Source organism: Pelophylax lessonae (genome assembly GCF_965119305.1).
Source record: "Pelophylax lessonae genome assembly, chromosome: 4".
NCBI lineage: Eukaryota > Metazoa > Chordata > Amphibia > Anura > Ranidae > Pelophylax > Pelophylax lessonae.
In genome coordinates, this window is record NC_138771.1 from 325,542,580 (window position 1) to 325,561,095 (window position 18,516).

Below are 18,516 nucleotides of genomic sequence, written 5' to 3' on the forward strand. Positions count from 1 at the left end.
GGCCAGTAACACACCTTCTTTCTTAGGGTGGCTCCAGTGAGGATGGAGGAGTAACAGAGCCACCCTTGGACAGCAGCATTGTCAATCTGGAGAGAGGGTAGTGTAAGGTGCACTAGCAGATTTGGGTGGACTTAACTAACAAATTAAAAAACTAACAGAGGAGAAGGTGACATACTCCTCCACACCCAGAAGTGCCTACTAGTGTTGCCAGCTGTAACAGATGAAGAAGCAGCAGGGAAACACTGGTAAGGTGAGTATAAGGGGGTCTGGGGAAGCCCTTGAAGAGACACCCTTAATTTTATCCTGCATGGACAGTGACAGTGTCTCTTTACCTCCATATAGCTATCCCAAAAATAGTTCTGCGCTAGTAGTCGTGCTTATATATATGATGGAATGAAACCTCCGAAGTATACAAAGTATGTGGCAATGTACCGGATGTGTGTGTGTTGTTTTATGTTTGGAAATTCTTGGAAATGAAATTCATTTGTCGTGTATACTTTTTATATCTTCCAATTCATTATGTGAGCTTCATTTTTCCCTTGTATGTTCTGTTATGCCCCTTTTGTACATAATACAGTACTGTATTACCGCAACTATTCAAGCTGTAGGTTGTCTGGTAATTATTACTACATTAAATCCATATTGAAATTCTGCATATCAGTGTAGGTGGACTGTTGGGTTGTTTTGACTAAAATGGTCTAATTAGGAAGTAATTAACACTAAATATGTTTTCCTATTATGCGGGGCAGAGATAAGAGTTGATGAATGTTCTCACCAAAACTAATTATCTGTAAATACAAAAAAGCATTGTTGAATTAATCATGCACGGGTCCTAACTCACTAGCCAATCAATTGTTTTTTTTTTTCAGTATAATCTCTTTGCTAAGGGGCTCCTACAGTGCCCCGTGTAGAAAGGAAGCCATTTTAAAATTCCCAATATTATTGGTGCATTTGTAGGTCTTAAATTACAGTTTCATTATAAATGCTGTAGGCCTTTTTAGATTAAACTAGAAGAGCAATATACATGCTAATAATAGAGAGTTTTCTCAAAGTATATTGTGCCCCATGGGTTTAAATGGAGTTTTCCCAGATACACAATAACTGTGTCTGTGGCTGAGGCCAAAAGCTGCAGTGTTGATTAAATGATTTGCAGGCTATATATAGGGTAACAAAGTAACTTAGCCAGATTACAGCATTAGCTATGCAAAACTGTCTTGTTCTTTACTTGATCCTATATGAAATAAGGCTGCCTTGTCTAAATGTGATCTTCATACAACAGATCAGTCACAAAATACACTATCTGAATGACTAAAAAAAATGTATATTGTATATTATGTATACATTATATTGTCAAAAGTATTGGGACACCTGCCTTTGCACGCATGTGAACTTTAATGGCATCCCAGTCTTAGTCCGTAGGGTTCAATATTGAGTTGGCCCACCCTTTGCAGCTATAACAGTTTCAACTTTTCTAGGAAGGCTGTCCACAAGGTTTAGGAGTGTGTCTATGGGAATTCCTCTAGAAGGGCATTTGTAAGATTAGGCACTGATGTTGGTGAGAAGGCCTGGCTCACAGTCTCTGCTCTAATTCATTCCAAGGGTGTTGTATTGGGTTGAGGTTAGGACTCTGTGCAGGCCAGTCAAGTTCCTCCACCCCAAACTCGCTCATCCATGTCTTTATGGACCTTGCTTTGTGCACTGGTCCAATTGATTTGGTGGAGGAGGTGATTATGGTATGGTGTTGCTTTTCAGGGGTTGGGCTTGGCCCCTTAGTTCCAGTGAAGGGAACTCTTAAGGCGTCAGCATACCAAGACATTTTGGACAATTTCATGCTCCCAACTTTGTGGCACTATATATTCTTCTGTGTCTTCCTTCTCCTTCCACCCCAATCCCTTCCCCCCCTCCCCTTTCAGAGAGGACAGCTTCAAGAGCCCTGGGCGACCTTCCATATTAAAATACTGACACACTTCCACGTTAAGAATATTTTTGCTCTGATTATCCCCTGAAGAAGAAATCATCCCAGATTTTGAAACATATCGGGATGTCTATATGAACTACAAGTAGTTTGATCTCCTACTACATGAGACCAACTATATGATCAAGACCAAGAGCATATTTTCTTATGTTTGGCATTGTGTCTATCTTGTTTTAACATTTGGGTGGGGCGCTATGCCCCACACTTTTTCCTATGTGTAATTTTGAATAAAAATAGTTGAATTTTTATATAATGTCTACTACTTTACTTTACCTACTTCTTTAGCTGGCCTATGCCCTAAAAATCCCCATGGGACTTTTTTGTGCTTTTTGTAATGTATAATTTTGGGATGTGGCAATTATGCCACCATCAGCCTTGACACCTACTTGCAATTGTTAACTTTGTGGCATGAAACATGGATGAACAAGGTTGGGGTGGAGGAACTTGACTGGCCTGCATAGAGTCCTGACCTTAACCCGATAGAACACCTTTGGGATGAATTAGAGAGACTGTGAGGTAGGCTTTTCTGTCCAACATCAGTGCCTGACCTCACCAATGCTCTTCTGAAAGAATGGTCAAACATTCTCATAGACACACTACTAAACCTTGTGGACAGCCTTCCCAGAAGAGTTGAAGCTGTTATAGCTGCAAAGGGTGGGCCAACTCAATATTGATACCTACAGACTAAGACTGGGATGCCATTAAAGTTCATGTGCGTGTAAAGGCAGGCGTCCCAATATTTTTAACAATATAGTGTTTTTGCAATAGAAGCTGAAAATAACATTAGAAAGATATTTGAACCTATCGCAGAGTAAAATATTGTTCATAGCACAAATAATTACACAACAAGTTAAAAAAATGCAGTGTTAAAAAGTAAAAAGTGGATCAAAAGCAGTTTGTTTTTGTTGGGTTGGTCTGCTCAATAGTTTAGTGCTTAGCACATGGGCTAAATGGTGCTGGGTTTCTGGAATATGTTATTATTCAAGACCCCATCTGTATGGAGTTTTAGGTTATCAATATTACCTGTTTCCTCTAGGAGTCCAAAATATACAGCTAGAATATAAGACTTTATTCTAAATATGCCATGGAGTTTTTTACATGTCCTTGGGATGTTTTAATTTAAAGTTTAATGATTTTGACCAACTTCGCTAAATGCAAATTATTTCTTGGTAAAACAATTTAAATGAGAAGTGGATGAACATGCTGAAGACCTACAATATTTACAATAATGTATTGTGTGATAATGATTCTATGCATTATAATTGCCTGGGAACAGCATTACTGTTATAAAGTGTTGGATTTTAGTTTCATATTCTTACTAAGACAAACTGGCAACATATAGGGTCTGTATCCTTAAAGGATTAGTTGACCTTTAGTGACTTTTGCCATAAACATCCCCAAGCATTACTGTACCCTCAGTATCTTAACATGCAGCTCACTTTTTCAGCTGCTCATTTCATTGCTCTCCCCTCTGTGTCCTGCAGGTGGCAGGATGTACTGAGCTTTGGATGCATGGCCCTGGAATCTCATAATCAGCAGTTTCCTACCAATGCAGAAAACTGAGCTGCCAGAGAGAAAAGACTGTGCATGTGTGGTTAGGGAACAAAGCCTCATTCATGAGTTTATGGAACCGTGCAGTCAATGCTCGGTATGTCCTGCCATCTGCAGGATGAAGAGGGGAGGGCAATAAAAAGGGCAACTGTGGATGCTGTCATTTTGAAGATGTTTTTGACAAAACTGAGTGAAAGTGAACTAACCCTTTAAACATTAAAGTTAAACATATACCCTGGAACAGAGGCGTAACTAGAACCTTCAGGGCCCCAGTGCAAGAAACCATGAAGTGCCCCCCTGTCCCTCGGTCAGGGCCCTTTCCATTGATCCTGGGGCGTGAGGTCAGCAGGACCTTCTGGATAGGAGGGGTGGCGAAGGGGGATATATAGAGGAACAAATCCCATCCATTTTCCTCCTGCAGTCTCTGAATGCCTATGGGAGGGAGAGGAGGAGAAGCTGGCTTTTAGCAGCTGCAGGAGAAAAATGGAGGGGATTTTTTTCTCTATATGCTGCCCCCCCCCCCCACCCATCCCTATCCAGGTGTACAGGGGCAACACATTGGCCATTGCAATTGTGACCCCTGTAGTTACGCCCCTGAGATGAGTGGCAGCGGTGGTGGCTGGGTGGGGAATGGATGGGGTTGGGTGGTGTGGTGGTGTGAGTCTTGCTAAGATTATTTTCCCCAGTAATGACATGTTCATGATGTGAGTTTTGCTTTTGCCGTAAAGCCATTCTTTGTTTGAGAGCAGAATTTGCTATGTTTTTTTTCCCTTTTCATGTAAATATGTATATATTTATTTATGTATATTGATGTTATGCTTGTTGATTGCAAGGCTTTAAATAAACAAAAATTGGGTGGGGATGGAATGAGTGGCAGCGGTGGTGGTGGGGGGATGGGATGATGGCAGCTGTGGTGGGGAGATGGGATGGAATAAGTCGCAGTGGTGGTGGCAGGGATGGGAATGGTGTGGGGGAGACCAGTGGCAGCAGTGGTGGTAGTGTGGGGTGAGGGATCAGTGGCAGCAGTGGTGTTGGTGGTGTGGGGGGGATCAGTGGTAGCAATGGTGTGGGGGAGACCAGTGGCAGCAGTGGTGGTGGTGTGGGGTGAGGGATCAGTGGCAGCAGAGGTGGTGGTGGTGTGGGGGGGATCAGTGGTAGCAATGGTGTGTGGGAGATCAGCGGCAGTAGTGGTGGTGATGGTGAGGGGGGGGGGGTCAGTGGTAGCAATGGTGTGGGGGAGATCAGTGGCAGCAGTGGTGGTGGTGTGGGGATCAGTGGGAAACAGCACCGAGCTGTACCCGTCAGCCTACAAATAATGAAGAAAAGTACTGTAGCTATATATCAGCGGACTGATCATGTGAGGCTGTGTGCAGTCTGTGCACATGGGCTTGGGAAAGAGATAGCTTTTGAGTTCCTTACTAACACTTCCCCTAAGTCCTGCTGTACCTTTTTAAGGGCAGGCATTGTAGGACTAAGCTCTAAGGACTCTGGATAAGCAGAGGAGCCTGGCAGCTGTACTGAAACATTTAGCTGTCTGAGGAATTGTGCCATGGATGCAGAAAATTCTTCTTTAGCCAGATAGGCCACTTGCCATGTACCAGAGATACAGGTGGTTTCGGATACAGGGGCTAGTGCCAAAAGATGTTCCTACTTCAGTGTTAGAGACGCAGCAGCCCTCTGAGATGGAGGGTCACATGAGGCCCTGGCAAAGTGATCACTAGCCTGAGCTTTTGCTGCTGCTCCATTACCTAGTTCTCATTATTTATGGGGGGCTGTTGAGGTTTTGCCATAATGAACCTTGTCTGTTGCCTGTGCTAAGCCTTTCTATTGGGATTCTTATATTGTTCAGAAATGCTTACAGTCAGCCATGAGGCCTTCGCCTGAGAAACATCTAAATGGTAAGAAATATATTTTTTTAGGCATGCTGTGTGAGTGGAAACACATGACAAACTTGTAGTGGGGTTTTCTCAAATGTGGCTGTCAAAGTGGAAATATACGTAAGATGGTTGTAAAGGCTAAAGGTTTTTTTTAACTTCATGCAATCTATGCAAGGTAAAAAAAAACTTCTGTGTGGTGCTCCCCCACAGCCCCCCTAATACTTACCTGAGCTCCCTCTTGATCCAGTGGTGTGCACAAGACCCCCATCTGTCCAGGGACTCCCTCTCTTCACAGCCAGTGAGCCAATGAGGAGAGAGTGGGGACGGGGCTGAGCCACGGCTCTATGTCTCCTATAGACCGGTGGTTCTCAACCCCCGGCCTCGGGACCCACTAACAGGCCAGATTTGCAAGATAACTAAAATACATCACAGGTGATATATTTTGCTGCTCAGTGATTGCAGTATTCTAGTCTGCATCTCCCCAAGGTGATACTTAAAATCAGGCCTGTTGGTGGGTCCTGAGGACTGGAGTTGAGAACCACTGCTATAGACGGATAGAGCAGGGCTCGGGAGCGAGTATGCACCAGTGCCCCCATAGCAAGCATCTTGCTATTGGGGGCACTGGTCAGGGGGATTAGGCAGGAGGCAGGCTAGGTGGACCCAAAAAGAAGAAGATTGGGGCTGCTCTGTGCATAACCACTGCACGGAGCCGGTAAGTGTAACACGTTTGTTATGTTGTAAAAAAAAAAGCTGAACCTTTAATAGCACTTGTAGCTATGGTCAAAATGTAAAATCATATATTAATTTCCAAAATGGACTGGTGTATGGCTTTCAGTACTAATAAAGCCAGGTTTCTGCCCATTCTATCTATCTTGTTTTGGAGACCGTTGGCCTCTCACTCCTTGATCCTTTGTTCAGAGAAACTCCCATATAGCTCCCAGTTTGTTCCTCTGTTACTCTATGGGATCTGAATTTGGTTCTCTACATTTCAGAATCCTTATTTTTAAACCAGTTAGAGAGATCCCTTTCTCTGCTTTTACTTTCAAGGTGCTCCTTGTAACCATTCCCTCTGCAAGGAAAGTGTCTGAGCTGGTGGCCTTATCTTGCTAGGAACCTTTTTTATTTTGCATAGGGAGAAGATGGTGTTTAGGCCCAAGGTGATGACATACCCGGTGAAGGGGTCCTGTGGCCCCAAAACATTGCACTTTACCGCTGAGATGTGCTAAGTTTATTAAACATTTCTTTAATAAACTTGAAGATCTTGAAGATCTATGGAGAGTTGGTGATTTATACTTTGGCTTACAATGGTACCAGCCTCCAGTGGGAAAATGGTTGGGTCTGAACCATTCTTGGCTCTTTTTACCATCAAAGGTCAGGTTTCTGCCCTTTCTGTCCTGTTTCAGAGACTACTGACCTCTCACTCCGTGATTAATACTTAACCTGGTTCTCTCTGCACTTTCCAAACTACCTTTTCAACCTACTAGAGATATTCCTCTCTCTGATCTCACCTACAAGGTGGCATTCCTTATAGCCATCACCTCTGCAAGGTGAGTGTCTGAGCTGGCAGCCTTATCTTACAAGTCAATCTTTCTGGTTTTGAATAGGGACAAGATAATATTGGGCCTAGGACTTCCTTACCAATATGGTACCCAATTTCCATTGCTGTTCCTGTCTGTTAAAAATGTAAATACAATTTATAAAAACAAGTTGTAGATGTGTATATTAAAAATGTGTATAAAACATTTTTAACTTCACAAACAGAACACAACCTCCAGTCTATGACAGCAGATTAATAAATATGCCTCTGTGCCTGGTAAACTCTAATTATAAGAGAGGCACACAGCCTATGGCTATGGGATTTCTCCCCTCCATTTGCTGCTGCCTGTAGGTTTTCCCACTGCTACTAAACCTTCAGAGCCCTGACTATAATTAATATACAGTAAACCCCCCTCCATTGCGGGGGTTACGTTCCGGACCCAGCCGCGAAAAGTGAAAATCTGCGAAATAGAAAAACCCTATTAAAATGCATTGTAGGCGTGTTTTTTTTACTGTCACTGTACGTGTAAAAGCATTTTAAGGTCTTTAAACACACTTTTAAAACAATAGAAACTCATTTAAACACATAAAAGATACTGAGAGACATAGCAAGAGCTATGGAAAACACAAAAATATTTCATTTTTAATGATTTATATAGTAAAATAACATTACAAAAAAAACGCAATATACCGGGACCGCAAAAACTGAACCGCGATGGAGCGGGGGTTTACTGTATATTAAATTAAAACAAGCAAAAAATATGGATGGTAATATGCCACTCTTGGGCAACTCAAGCCAGGAAATTTCCACTAGATTATTTATATGAGAAGGGTTGCAGCACAAAGATCTTGAGCAAAGCAAGGCTCAGATCACCAGACTCGTGGTGGTTATAGTGTAGCTTTTTTATGCAGTTTGGGATGGCAGCTGATGCCCACTGCCATCTGTGGCTGTACTTTCCAGCCACTGTACAACAAGCTCACGTTCTCTCCTCTCACTTGAACCTTGACCTTCACTGCAGTCCACTAAGTGTCCACCCCCTCCTGTTATCGATTAAGAGACCAAGTGTTTCTTGCTGAAGCAAACCCATCTAGAAGCACTGTGAGAAGGCTCGTGGGTGAATCAACTTTGTGAGGCTCTGAAACTTGCAAATCAAAGCAAGGCTTTAGGATTTAGCACCGCATTAACTCGCTTAAATGTGTTTATGTATTGCCTGCAGTTCATTTAAACCAATTACATTTTTAACTTACATGACACATTAACTGTTTTCCTCGCTTGCTACTGCTAATCAGAAATACTGTAGCATATATTAGCACCAGGGGGCAGCCAAACCTCAGCTAAAAATCCCACAGACATTACACTGAAGGTCTGAGAACATCATGAAGACCAAAGTCTTATCTCTAAATTCTAAAAATACTGAGTTATACGTCAGCAAAGCTCCAAACAAACTGTCACAAGTATAGACGAGCCATAGACATCAGACAGTTTGGAAACGTCTTAGGTACGAATTATATTTCTGTGAACATTAAAAATCTCTCCTTCTGCAAAGATCATATGCTTTATTATTTGGGTTTGGAAATATGTGTTTTGTGTATCTTTAGAAAAAAAAAGTTATTTTTATGAACCACCTTTCTCAGGCAAAATAACAGTTGACTCAAAATTTGCAAAAACAAATACCCACACATTGAAATCATGCGAAAGCAATGCAGTCGCAAAAAAAAAAAAAAAAAAACATACAAAATGTTCAAAAAATTAGTCATATGTGGGAAGTCCCAAACTTTGGGTAGGCAAGAACCTGAGGGCCGGTTGAGATTTTTATGCTGAACACCACATTATAAAAAACCCACAGGTTATAAAGTATAGTTTTAATGTGTTCTATACTAGAAGCCCGTCTGTTATTGCTTGTTATGGAAATCGGTCCCAAATTGATGTAGGCATGACACATACTGCTACGTTCTATGGTACATGGCAGCGCATGTGCCAAACAGAAGGCAGGAAAGTAGAGCAGTGTGTGTCAAAGGCCTAAGATGTCAGCTCATCATATGTCTGCATCTAGGACTTCACTTAAAGTGTTACAAAACCCACAACAGTAAAATCAGTCTGTATATGTAGTAAAGCATGCTTGTTATACTCACTGTGGAACCTAAGGGGGTTAATCCTCTGCATTGTACAAAAAGGCTGGTTGATCCCGTCTTCCCTGATCCTCTCCTTCTTTTACTGTCCCGAATTCATCCGCTGATAGAAAAGAGCCCTAGGAGGTACTTTGCCAATGCTCAGTTTGGTGTGTATTGCTAGAGAGTTTTTTTTTTTTCTTAGGAGGGTGCTTGTGATCAGCACAGGGCCAATCAGCACTGTCCAGACAGAGGGTGAGGGGTCCTGCAGCCTCATAGGACTGTCGGAGTAGAATGAAAGCTCCTCCTACAAGCTTTACCCAGACATGGATATAAGTCACAAGACTGCTATATACTGCTGATGAGAAAAGGTATTTAGAAGTTTATATTTACTAAAATAATTGCAATTTTCATGTTCTGTGTGTGCAGTGGGAGATCAGATATAGTAATACAGGGTCCTGGGTTTGGTAACACTTTAAGCTACACTTATCCTTTAAAACCAACTTTGTGGAAATAAAAATATATTCTTTCCCAAGACTTACCTGATAGACTCCAGCCATAAAAGTTACTGTAGCTCCTACCCTAATTGCATAACAGCTTTTATCACATGTCATAGTTGAAGTCTGATTGATATTAAGTGTCTCATTTCTTAATAAAGCATCTAAGTAATGGCTGCCGTGACCTTCCAATTTGTCATACCCTGCGGCTTGCAGTTCTCGGTCCACAACTTCACCCACCATCAAACACAGTACTCCAAATATTCCGACATGAATATGTTTAGAGGTTCCCATGAGGAAATAAATAATGCAGGCAAAGAATGAGGTGTAAAGTCCATAGACGGGCTCCTGATTAGCCAGAAGGGAATAAGCAATAGATTGCGGGACCAGCAGGATGCCCACTATTAGCCCAGACATGGCATCTCCCAGCAAGTATTCTTTTAGTCTGTATTTGGGCAGCCATTGCAATACAGGCAGCAAACCGAAGAGAGTGTCTTTGGCTTTATCAGGTGAGCAGCTACATGTCTGCTTAATCTTTTTGGCTACATGTTTTTGTAGGGGAATTGTTTTCTTCTCTTTTTCTTCCAGCAGTATAGACCCTGGAGGATGTGGGTTCCTGTGAGTGGCATGGATGTTGTCATTGACTTCACTACTCATCTTGAATTATTTCCTGAAATTTCAAAAAACAATGTTTATTACCATAAGATTAGGAACCATACCCTGCAAATGGTCAGTAATAGTCATATAGACAGCATACAGTATATACTGCAAATGATGTGCTCTAAAATATAACTTAATTAATGTTTCCTTACATATAGACAGCATACAGTCATATAGACAGCATACAGTATATACTGCAAATGATGTGCTCTATAATATAACTTAATTAATGTTTCCTTACATGCTTTATTTAGTTAATGCTGATTACAGTAATTACTGTCAGACAGATTTAATATTATTTAATCCACTTCCTTCCTATCTCCAGCCAGCAGGAAATATTATGGATGAAGCCACATACGGACCTTCTGTAGCCAAGAAACCTTAATAAATAATCCTACTCTGTCAAATGGGATCTATTCTGTGTATTTAGCTAGAGAAAATTCATCACCCGGCACATAATACCTGTTCTCTAAGACAATTGTAAGGACATTCCCCAGAAAGAGCAAATGTATCCAAAGACTTGTGAAAAGAACTTCTACACTACCATACAAGAAGCGTGGGAAAACATCTTCATCTGTGATCATAATAATCACATTTGTGTTCACCCTTGTACATTACCCTGCAGTAAGACACCTGTATTTAATCAACTCTGTTATAATACTGAATGGCAATAATGAAGTAAAGCTACCATGGACCATAGGTGGTATTCAGGACATGGACCTCCACTGTGTAACAGAGAAAGTATTATGAAGAATTTTGGCACAATCATGACATTCTTACAAGTGAATCCACATGTCTGGGGCGTAACTACAGGGGTTGCAATTGCAACCGGACCCCATGCTCCAGGGGACCTGTGCGGCTCCTCTGTACACCTACCTGGATAGGAGGTGCGGCGGGGGAAGCATGTAGAGAAATCACTGTCCTTTTTACTCCTGTAGCTGCAGGAGGAAAATGGAGGAGATTGGTTCTTCTGTATGCTGCCTCCGCCACTCCTCCTATCCAGTTCAGTTGTGTTCTGCTGTCTCTGGGCCCCTGTGTGCTCCCCTGGTCCTCCCCCCCACCCCCTTTGTGCTCCCTTCCCTCTCCTGTCGGTTGCTGCAGGGGATGTGTCACAATAAAGAACCAGGAAGGGGTCGGTAAATATGTAATTTATCAGCTCCTTCCTTTTTTGAATGGACAGAGTCATAGTCAGTGACACTGTAAAAAAATAAAATTAAATGCTAAAAAATAATACAACTAAAATACCAAAAAAGAAAAACTACTGACACCAGTGGGTGGACTTCCAGGATCGCAAAGGTCACACTTGCAACTGGACCCTGGCATTCCACCACTGTGGGGAGGACCCAGGAGGGCAGGAAGGGGGCCCACTGCAGAACTTGTGAAAGAGTCCCGCTATGGGACTGTAATAAAGGGCCCCACATCAAGAGTAAAGGGCCCCAGAATCAGTGGGAAGAAACCAAGGCTTAAAGGGAAGGGCCACGGCCAGGTCATGGTTTCTTGCACCGGTGTAACGTGAGAATTACCTACCCTGTGAGAATTACCTACCCCTCGTCACTTCCGGCCAGAAGCATCTGAGCAGCGCAGCAGTGCGCATGCTCAGAGCGCCGGATACCTAATGGCAGAACAGAGGAGCTTACTAGTGCGCATGCGCACTAGTATAAAACGATCACGATGTACCGTGAAAAAAACCTACCGACGCGACGCTTACCTAAAACAGCTGTGCTGACATACGAGTCATCCACGCTCCTGTCCCGGTCACTTCCCTGCTCTCGGCAAGTAAATATAAAAGCGGCTTTCGGCTCAGTGATTTATGTTTTCATACAGCCGCCGCCGCTTTTATATTTACTATCCGAGAGCAGGGAAGTGACCGGGACAGGAGCGGAGATCACTCGTATTTCAGCACAGCTGTTTTAATGTACCCGCTGCATTACATACAGTGCGGAGCTGCATTACATACAGTGCGGAGTACCGGAAGTGACGAGGGGTAGGTTTTTCTCACGGGTAGGTAATTCTCACGGAACACCGGGGCCCTAAAGGTTCTAGTTACGCCTCTGTCACATGTGGTCCAGTTAGTTGGAAATGTTACGTTCATTTCTCTTTTTTATTTTTAGGTTCAACATCACTTAGGCTGAGTTCACACTGATACGGTGTACCTCACCTCATGTCATTTGTACAGGAATCAATCGCACAGGATTCCTGGAAAAAGGACATGCGAATTCAGTGCATTGTGAATTGAGCCACACATTATGTATGGCTCAATTTGCACAGGATCCACACCAAAAATGTGCAGGACCCTCTTTTTTGTCCGTACTGGAATCGGATGAGATGGGTGTTCAGACCCATGCCGAATACATCCGATTCCACAGTTCGCACTGCATTCTGCAAACCAATTTGGGGGTGTCATTAACTTTATATTGCCACCCACAGCAATTTGCAGAGCGCAGAGTGAACTGCCTGCGTTTCTAATAAGGGGGGAGGTTTCCACACCGCATCAGTGTGAAAGCAGCCTAAGTCAGCATTGAGGTTTGCAGGAGTAGGCCTCATCTGATAAAAGTGTTACAATCTGTGTCAAACAATCTTTTTATATTTTTGCAAATTTTCCCTCACCTTCAGTGTATCTGATAGGACAGAAGAGCAAGTGTGGGGAAATTTAACTTCTTGAAATAATAATGTGAAATAATGTGAAAGATAATGTTACGCTGAGTAAATAGATACCCAACATGTCATGCTTCAAAATTGCGCACGCTTACGGAATGGCGACAAACTTTGGTACTTAATTATCCCCATAGGCGACACTTTAAAAATTTCTACAGGTTGCCAGTTTAGTTACAGAGGAGGTCTAAGGCTCAAATTATTGCTCTCGCTCTCACGATTGCAGCGATACCTCACGTGTTGACAAGTAGCAAGAGCAAATTATCAGTTTATCAAGTGAAATGTCTAAATCAAGATGCAAGAGTTTAGACTGTGGCGTTACACTCTGCAGAGCTAAAACAATGAATTGGTATAACAGCCTTTGTTAAAGCTCTTTGGTTTGTCACATATTGATGTACATTTTGTTTTCAGGCTCCCAAACAGGATAATCATTTTTAACTTTTGCAATTGTAGCAGTAATCCCAGGTCTTATGCCTGATGTGGGTCTGCCATTGTTACCGGTGACACCTCCAACACATTTGAGTTGTAACCTCAGGTGTGAGAACTGAGACAATGACCATTCCGGCACCTTTGGTTTGTTTTGTTTTATGGTATTTAGGGGATGGGAGAAGGGAATGAGTGGGATACTGCTCTGGATCAACTAGGTTTGATTGGGACACTATACAGAAAAAATGCTCACTGTCGCTGTCTTGACGCCAGCTGAATGCCGACCAGCACTTCCTGACACTTAAATATACTGTGATACTGAAATTGTGCTGGAACCTCGACTTTAAAGCGGAGTTCCACCCAAAAGTGAAACTTCCGCTTTAGGGAGTCCTGACCCCCTGACATGCCAGATTTGGCATGTCATTTTTTTGGGGGGGAGCGGGTACCTAGTTTTGACAGGTACCCGCTCCCACTTCCGCTTGGAGCGCCGCGGCGCCCTGAACGGAAGTTTTCCTCTCCCCCTCCCTCCCTGCAATCTTCTGGGACACGTCAGAGGTCCCAGAAGATTGCCGGCCAATCAAGACACGCAGCGTGACTCGCGCATGCGCAGTGGGTACCCAGCTGTGAAGCCGCAAACTGTCACAGCTGGGTTCCCAAAGCAGTGATGCCGGCGCCGAGGGAGAGGATCGAGGCTTCGGGCGGCCGCATCGCTGGACCGTTGGACAGGTGAGTGAATGGCTGGAACTCCGCTTTAACTTGACCGTTAACTCAGAAGATCCAGGACTGTAGAATACTTGACTCCTGACACTGCTTTAGCTCAAAAGTCACTGAACAGCTCCCTCCAGCCCTGCACTGGCTGAGGTAGCTCCTTGCAAATCCTTGTGCTGCTGCAACTTTATACACTTCACAATGTATACACTTCACAATGTACACTGACTCTTCAGGGCCCAAACTGCAGGTACCCCCTCTAATATTTCAGGGGCCTCTGACTAGGTACCCCCTCTAATCCTTCAGGGTCCGCTGAGCAGGCACCCCCTTTAACCATTTGCTGACCGCCGCACGACTATTTACTGCGGCGGTCAGCCCCTCACAGGCAAAGCGATGTAGGACTACGTCACTAGCCTGTGAGGTTCGCCGCCGGTGGCACGCTCTCGCTCCCGCTCGCTAACGGACCCCCCCCCCGCGTGTGACCGGCGGACCCGATGTCCGCTGGTCACTCGCGATTGTCAGTTACAGCGGGAGAAAGGCAGGCGGCTAATGTAAACAAAGCCGCCTGTCATTCTCCCCTGTGTAAGAATGGAGATCATACGGTTCTGCTATGTAGGACCGTTGATCACTGTTCTTACACCTCAACCACATCCAATCACAGTTAGAAGCACGCCCCTAGGGAAACACTTAACCCCTCCCTCTCAAAAAAAGTTAACCCCTTCACTGCCAGTGTCATTTTTACAGTAACAGTGCATATGTATAGCACTGATTACTGTAGTAATGTCACTGGTTTCCCCAAAAGTGTCAAAAATGTCAGTCAAGGGTCCGATCTGTCCGCCGCAATGTCGCAGTCCCGCAAAAAAAAGTATTGTATTCCCCCAGCCTCAGGTCCATATCGAGGTATGAACCTGACTGGATGAAGATCCGCTATACTACAGAGCAGAGAGAAAAAGGAGAAGGAATCCCAGCAAGCTCTCTACATAGGCCCTCTGTCGCGGTATCAGATGTTACATGTGGTAAAGTCCATATATCATTCCCAGGCCTTGATAACATGGTTACGCACACTGAAACTAAATTTTGAAAATTAAAGGATTCACCAGGAAGGCATACTCTGCAATTCAGATGAGGGAGGAGTGGTGTGGATTTTGGGGATGGGGATATGCAATAATGTTTACGGTATATGGGTGTACCATGAAGCATGGTCCAAAAAGGTGGACTTAGCCTTTAACCACTTGCCGACCTCCCCACACAGATTTACTGAGGCAGGGCGGCTCAGCAGTGCATAATCACGTGATTATGTGCACGTGGTCTCGGCGGCGCACGCGCGCCCCACCAGAGCCGCACTTCCATTGTGATTAGACACAGCGGGAGCTAGACCACAGGAGGAGCGGGCTCGATCGCCGCCAACCTCCCGCAATCTTCAGAGAAACTGACAGGAGAGCCGCCTACCTATCTAAACAAAGCAGGTGGCTTTTCTGTCAGACAGGTACAGTGAGATCGTGTGTCTCAGCTAAGCTGAAATACTGATCTCTGTGCGCCTGTCACTGAGCCCAAACACAACCACCCCACTGTTAGCAAGCACATTTAGGCATACATTTAATCCTTTGATCACCCCTGTATTAACCCCTTCCCTGCCAGTGTCATTTATACAGTAACAGCGCATATTATTAAGAACTGATTATTGTATTAGTGTCGCTGGTCCCCATACTGTAAAGGTTCAAAAATGTCAGTTAGGGGTCCGAACTGTCCGCCGCAATGTCGCAGTCCCCCTAAAAATCGCTGATCGCCACCATTACTAATAAAAACAAAAAAAAGTAAAAAGTTCAAAAATCTATCCCATAGTTTGTAAACGCGATAACATTTGCACAAACAAATTCAAATATGCTTTTTGGGATTTTTTTTTTACCAAAAATATGTAGCAGAATACAAATTGGCCCAAACTGATAAAAAAATTAAATTTTTTTATTGGGAATGTTTTATTAGCAGAAAGTAAAGAAATATTGTGTTTTTTTTTTTTTTTTTTTTCAAAATTGTTGCTCTATTTTAGTTTATAGCGCAAAATCCAAAAAACGCAGAGGTGATCAAAAGAACACCAAAATAAAGCTCTATTTGTGGGGGGAAAAGGGTCATCAATTGTATTTGGGTACAGTGTCGCACGATCGCGCAATTGTCCATTAAAGTAATCCAGTGCCGAGTCGCAAAAAATGGCCTGGTCATCCTGGTAAAAACCTTCCACTACATAGTTGAAGGTAAATCTAAAAGAAATTGAATAAGAAAATTGTATAATCTATGGCCAGTTTAAGTGTTAAGTGAATATGTTTTAGGGATAGACCGATTATCGGCAAGGCTGATATATCGGGGGGCCGATATGCACTTTCCTCAATATATTGGTATCGGCCCCTGGAACTGGCCGATATTGCCAATATTTTTGTGACTTCATTCTGCCTTCTTAGGCTACCTCCCTCACCTTGGACAGCCTCGTCTAGAGTCGGGACTAGTCGCGGGAGTATATCACAGCAATACACTCACCCACAGAAGCCCAGTGCCCGCCAGCCACCCACAACCACAGACCCTGTACCAGCCAGCCAGCCACAGGCACTGTACCAGCGAGCCAGCCAGCCACCCACAGGCCTGTACCAGCAAGCCATCCACCCTCAGGCCCGGTACCTGCCAGCCACAGGCACTGTAACAGCCAGCCACCCACTCACAGGCACTGTACCAGCCAGCCATCCACCCACAGGCACTGTACCAGCCAGCCACACACAGCCCCTGTGCCAGGCACCCACCCACCCACTACAGGGTGTCAGACAGCCAGCCACCCACCGCAGGGTGCCAAACAGCTAGCCAACCCCCAACAGGGTGCCAGAAAGCCAGCCACCCACCCACACACAGCCAGCCACCCACAGGCCCTGTACCAGCCAGCCACAGGCACTGTACCAGCCAGCCGGCCACAGGCCCTGTACCAGCCAGCCACCTACCACAGGGTGCCAGCCAGCCTGCCACTCACCACAGGGTGACAGCCAGCCACCCACCACAGGGTACCAGCCAGCCACCCACCACAGGGTGCCAGCAAGCCAGCCACCCACCACAGGGTGCCAGCCAGCCAGCCATCCACCACAGGGTAACAGGCAGCCAGCCACCCACCACAGGGTGCCAGCCACTGTACCAGCCAGCCACCCACAGGCCCTGTACCAGCCAGCCACCCACAGCCCCTGTGCCAGCCACCCACCTACCACAGGGTGCCAGCCAGCCAGCCTGCCACTCACCACAGGGTGCCAGCCAGCCACCCACCCACCACAGGGTACCAGCCAGCCACCCACCACAGGGTGCCAGCAAGCCAGCCACCCACCACAGGGTGCCAGCCAGCTAGCTATCCACCACAGGGTGCCAGGCAGCCAGCCACCCACCACAGGGTGCGAGCAAGCCGGCCACCCACCACAGGGTGCCAGGCAGCCAGCCACCCACAGCCCCTGTGCCAGCCACCCACCTACCACAGGGTGCCAGCCAGCCAGCCTGCCACTCACCACAGGGTGCCAGCCAGCCACCCACCCACCACAGGGTACCAGCCAGCCACCCACCACAGGGTGCCAGCAAGCCAGCCACCCACCACAGGGTGCCAGGCAGCCAGCCACTCACCACAGGGTGCCAGACAACCAGCCATTAAGCATTAAACAAAAATTAACATGTTCAGTACCAGATTTGTGTCAAAAATTTTCTTTATCTTACCTTAAAAAAACATATCGGTCTATCTATCCCTAATATTATGAATTTCAAACATCAAATCCTGCACAGTGGTGTTTAAAAAATTCTTCACAAACTGGAAGTTCAAAAGAGAAGTTTGGCTTTTTTTTTTTAAATGTTACTTACCTAGGTCGATGCTGCATCTGTCCCCGTCCAGCTCTAAGATTAAGAACCGAGCAATCAAAGACAACGGATTGCTCGGTTCTCAGAGCTCCGAAAGCAGAGAGACAATAACTGTCAGTCACCACTGCCTGCTGTTCCCTATCATTGGGCTTCAACCTGCTGTCTGCTGAAAACGGGTCACAGGAATGCAGAACAAACTGAACTACTGTCATATCTACAGGAGAAGTACAGCCAAAGAAGCATTGAGCTTGAGGTTCCCTTGACCCCCACTTAAGTAAAGGTTCCCTTGACCCCACACTTTAGAAGTTAGTAAATGAGGCCCTATGAGTTATAATAAGCAGGTACATGAAAACACCAGTGTACAATATAGGGCACTCTTAGCTTTTATCCAACCCTTGTGTAACATAGTAGTCAAGGTTGAATATGGACAATCGTCCATCCAGTTCAACCTGTGTAGGTGTGTGTGTCAGTGACGATAATCATTTCACGTATCTCTGTATATTGTGTTCTTTGAGATGCACTTCCACGAGTCTTTTAAAAGTATTTATACTCCCTGCTGATACCACCAATTGTGGAAGAGAGTTCCACATTCTTAGCACCCTGACAGTGTATTTTGCTTAAACATAATATCTACATATACAGCTGCTGAGAATACCACATC

At 44.7% G+C, this 18,516-nt stretch overlaps 1 protein-coding gene across 1 annotated transcript in view; it reads right to left on the reverse strand.

Annotated features, from left to right (window-relative positions):
* The window catches only part of SLC26A2 (solute carrier family 26 member 2), a 67,415-nt gene that overhangs the window by 12,931 nt on the left and 35,968 nt on the right, over positions 1-18,516 (reverse strand). Inside the window, exon 2 of the mRNA XM_082252871.1 lies at positions 9,591-10,215. Within this exon, the coding sequence (XP_082108997.1) occupies positions 9,591-10,202 (612 nt within the window). The 5' untranslated portion in view covers positions 10,203-10,215. The remainder of the gene's footprint in view (positions 1-9,590; positions 10,216-18,516) is intronic.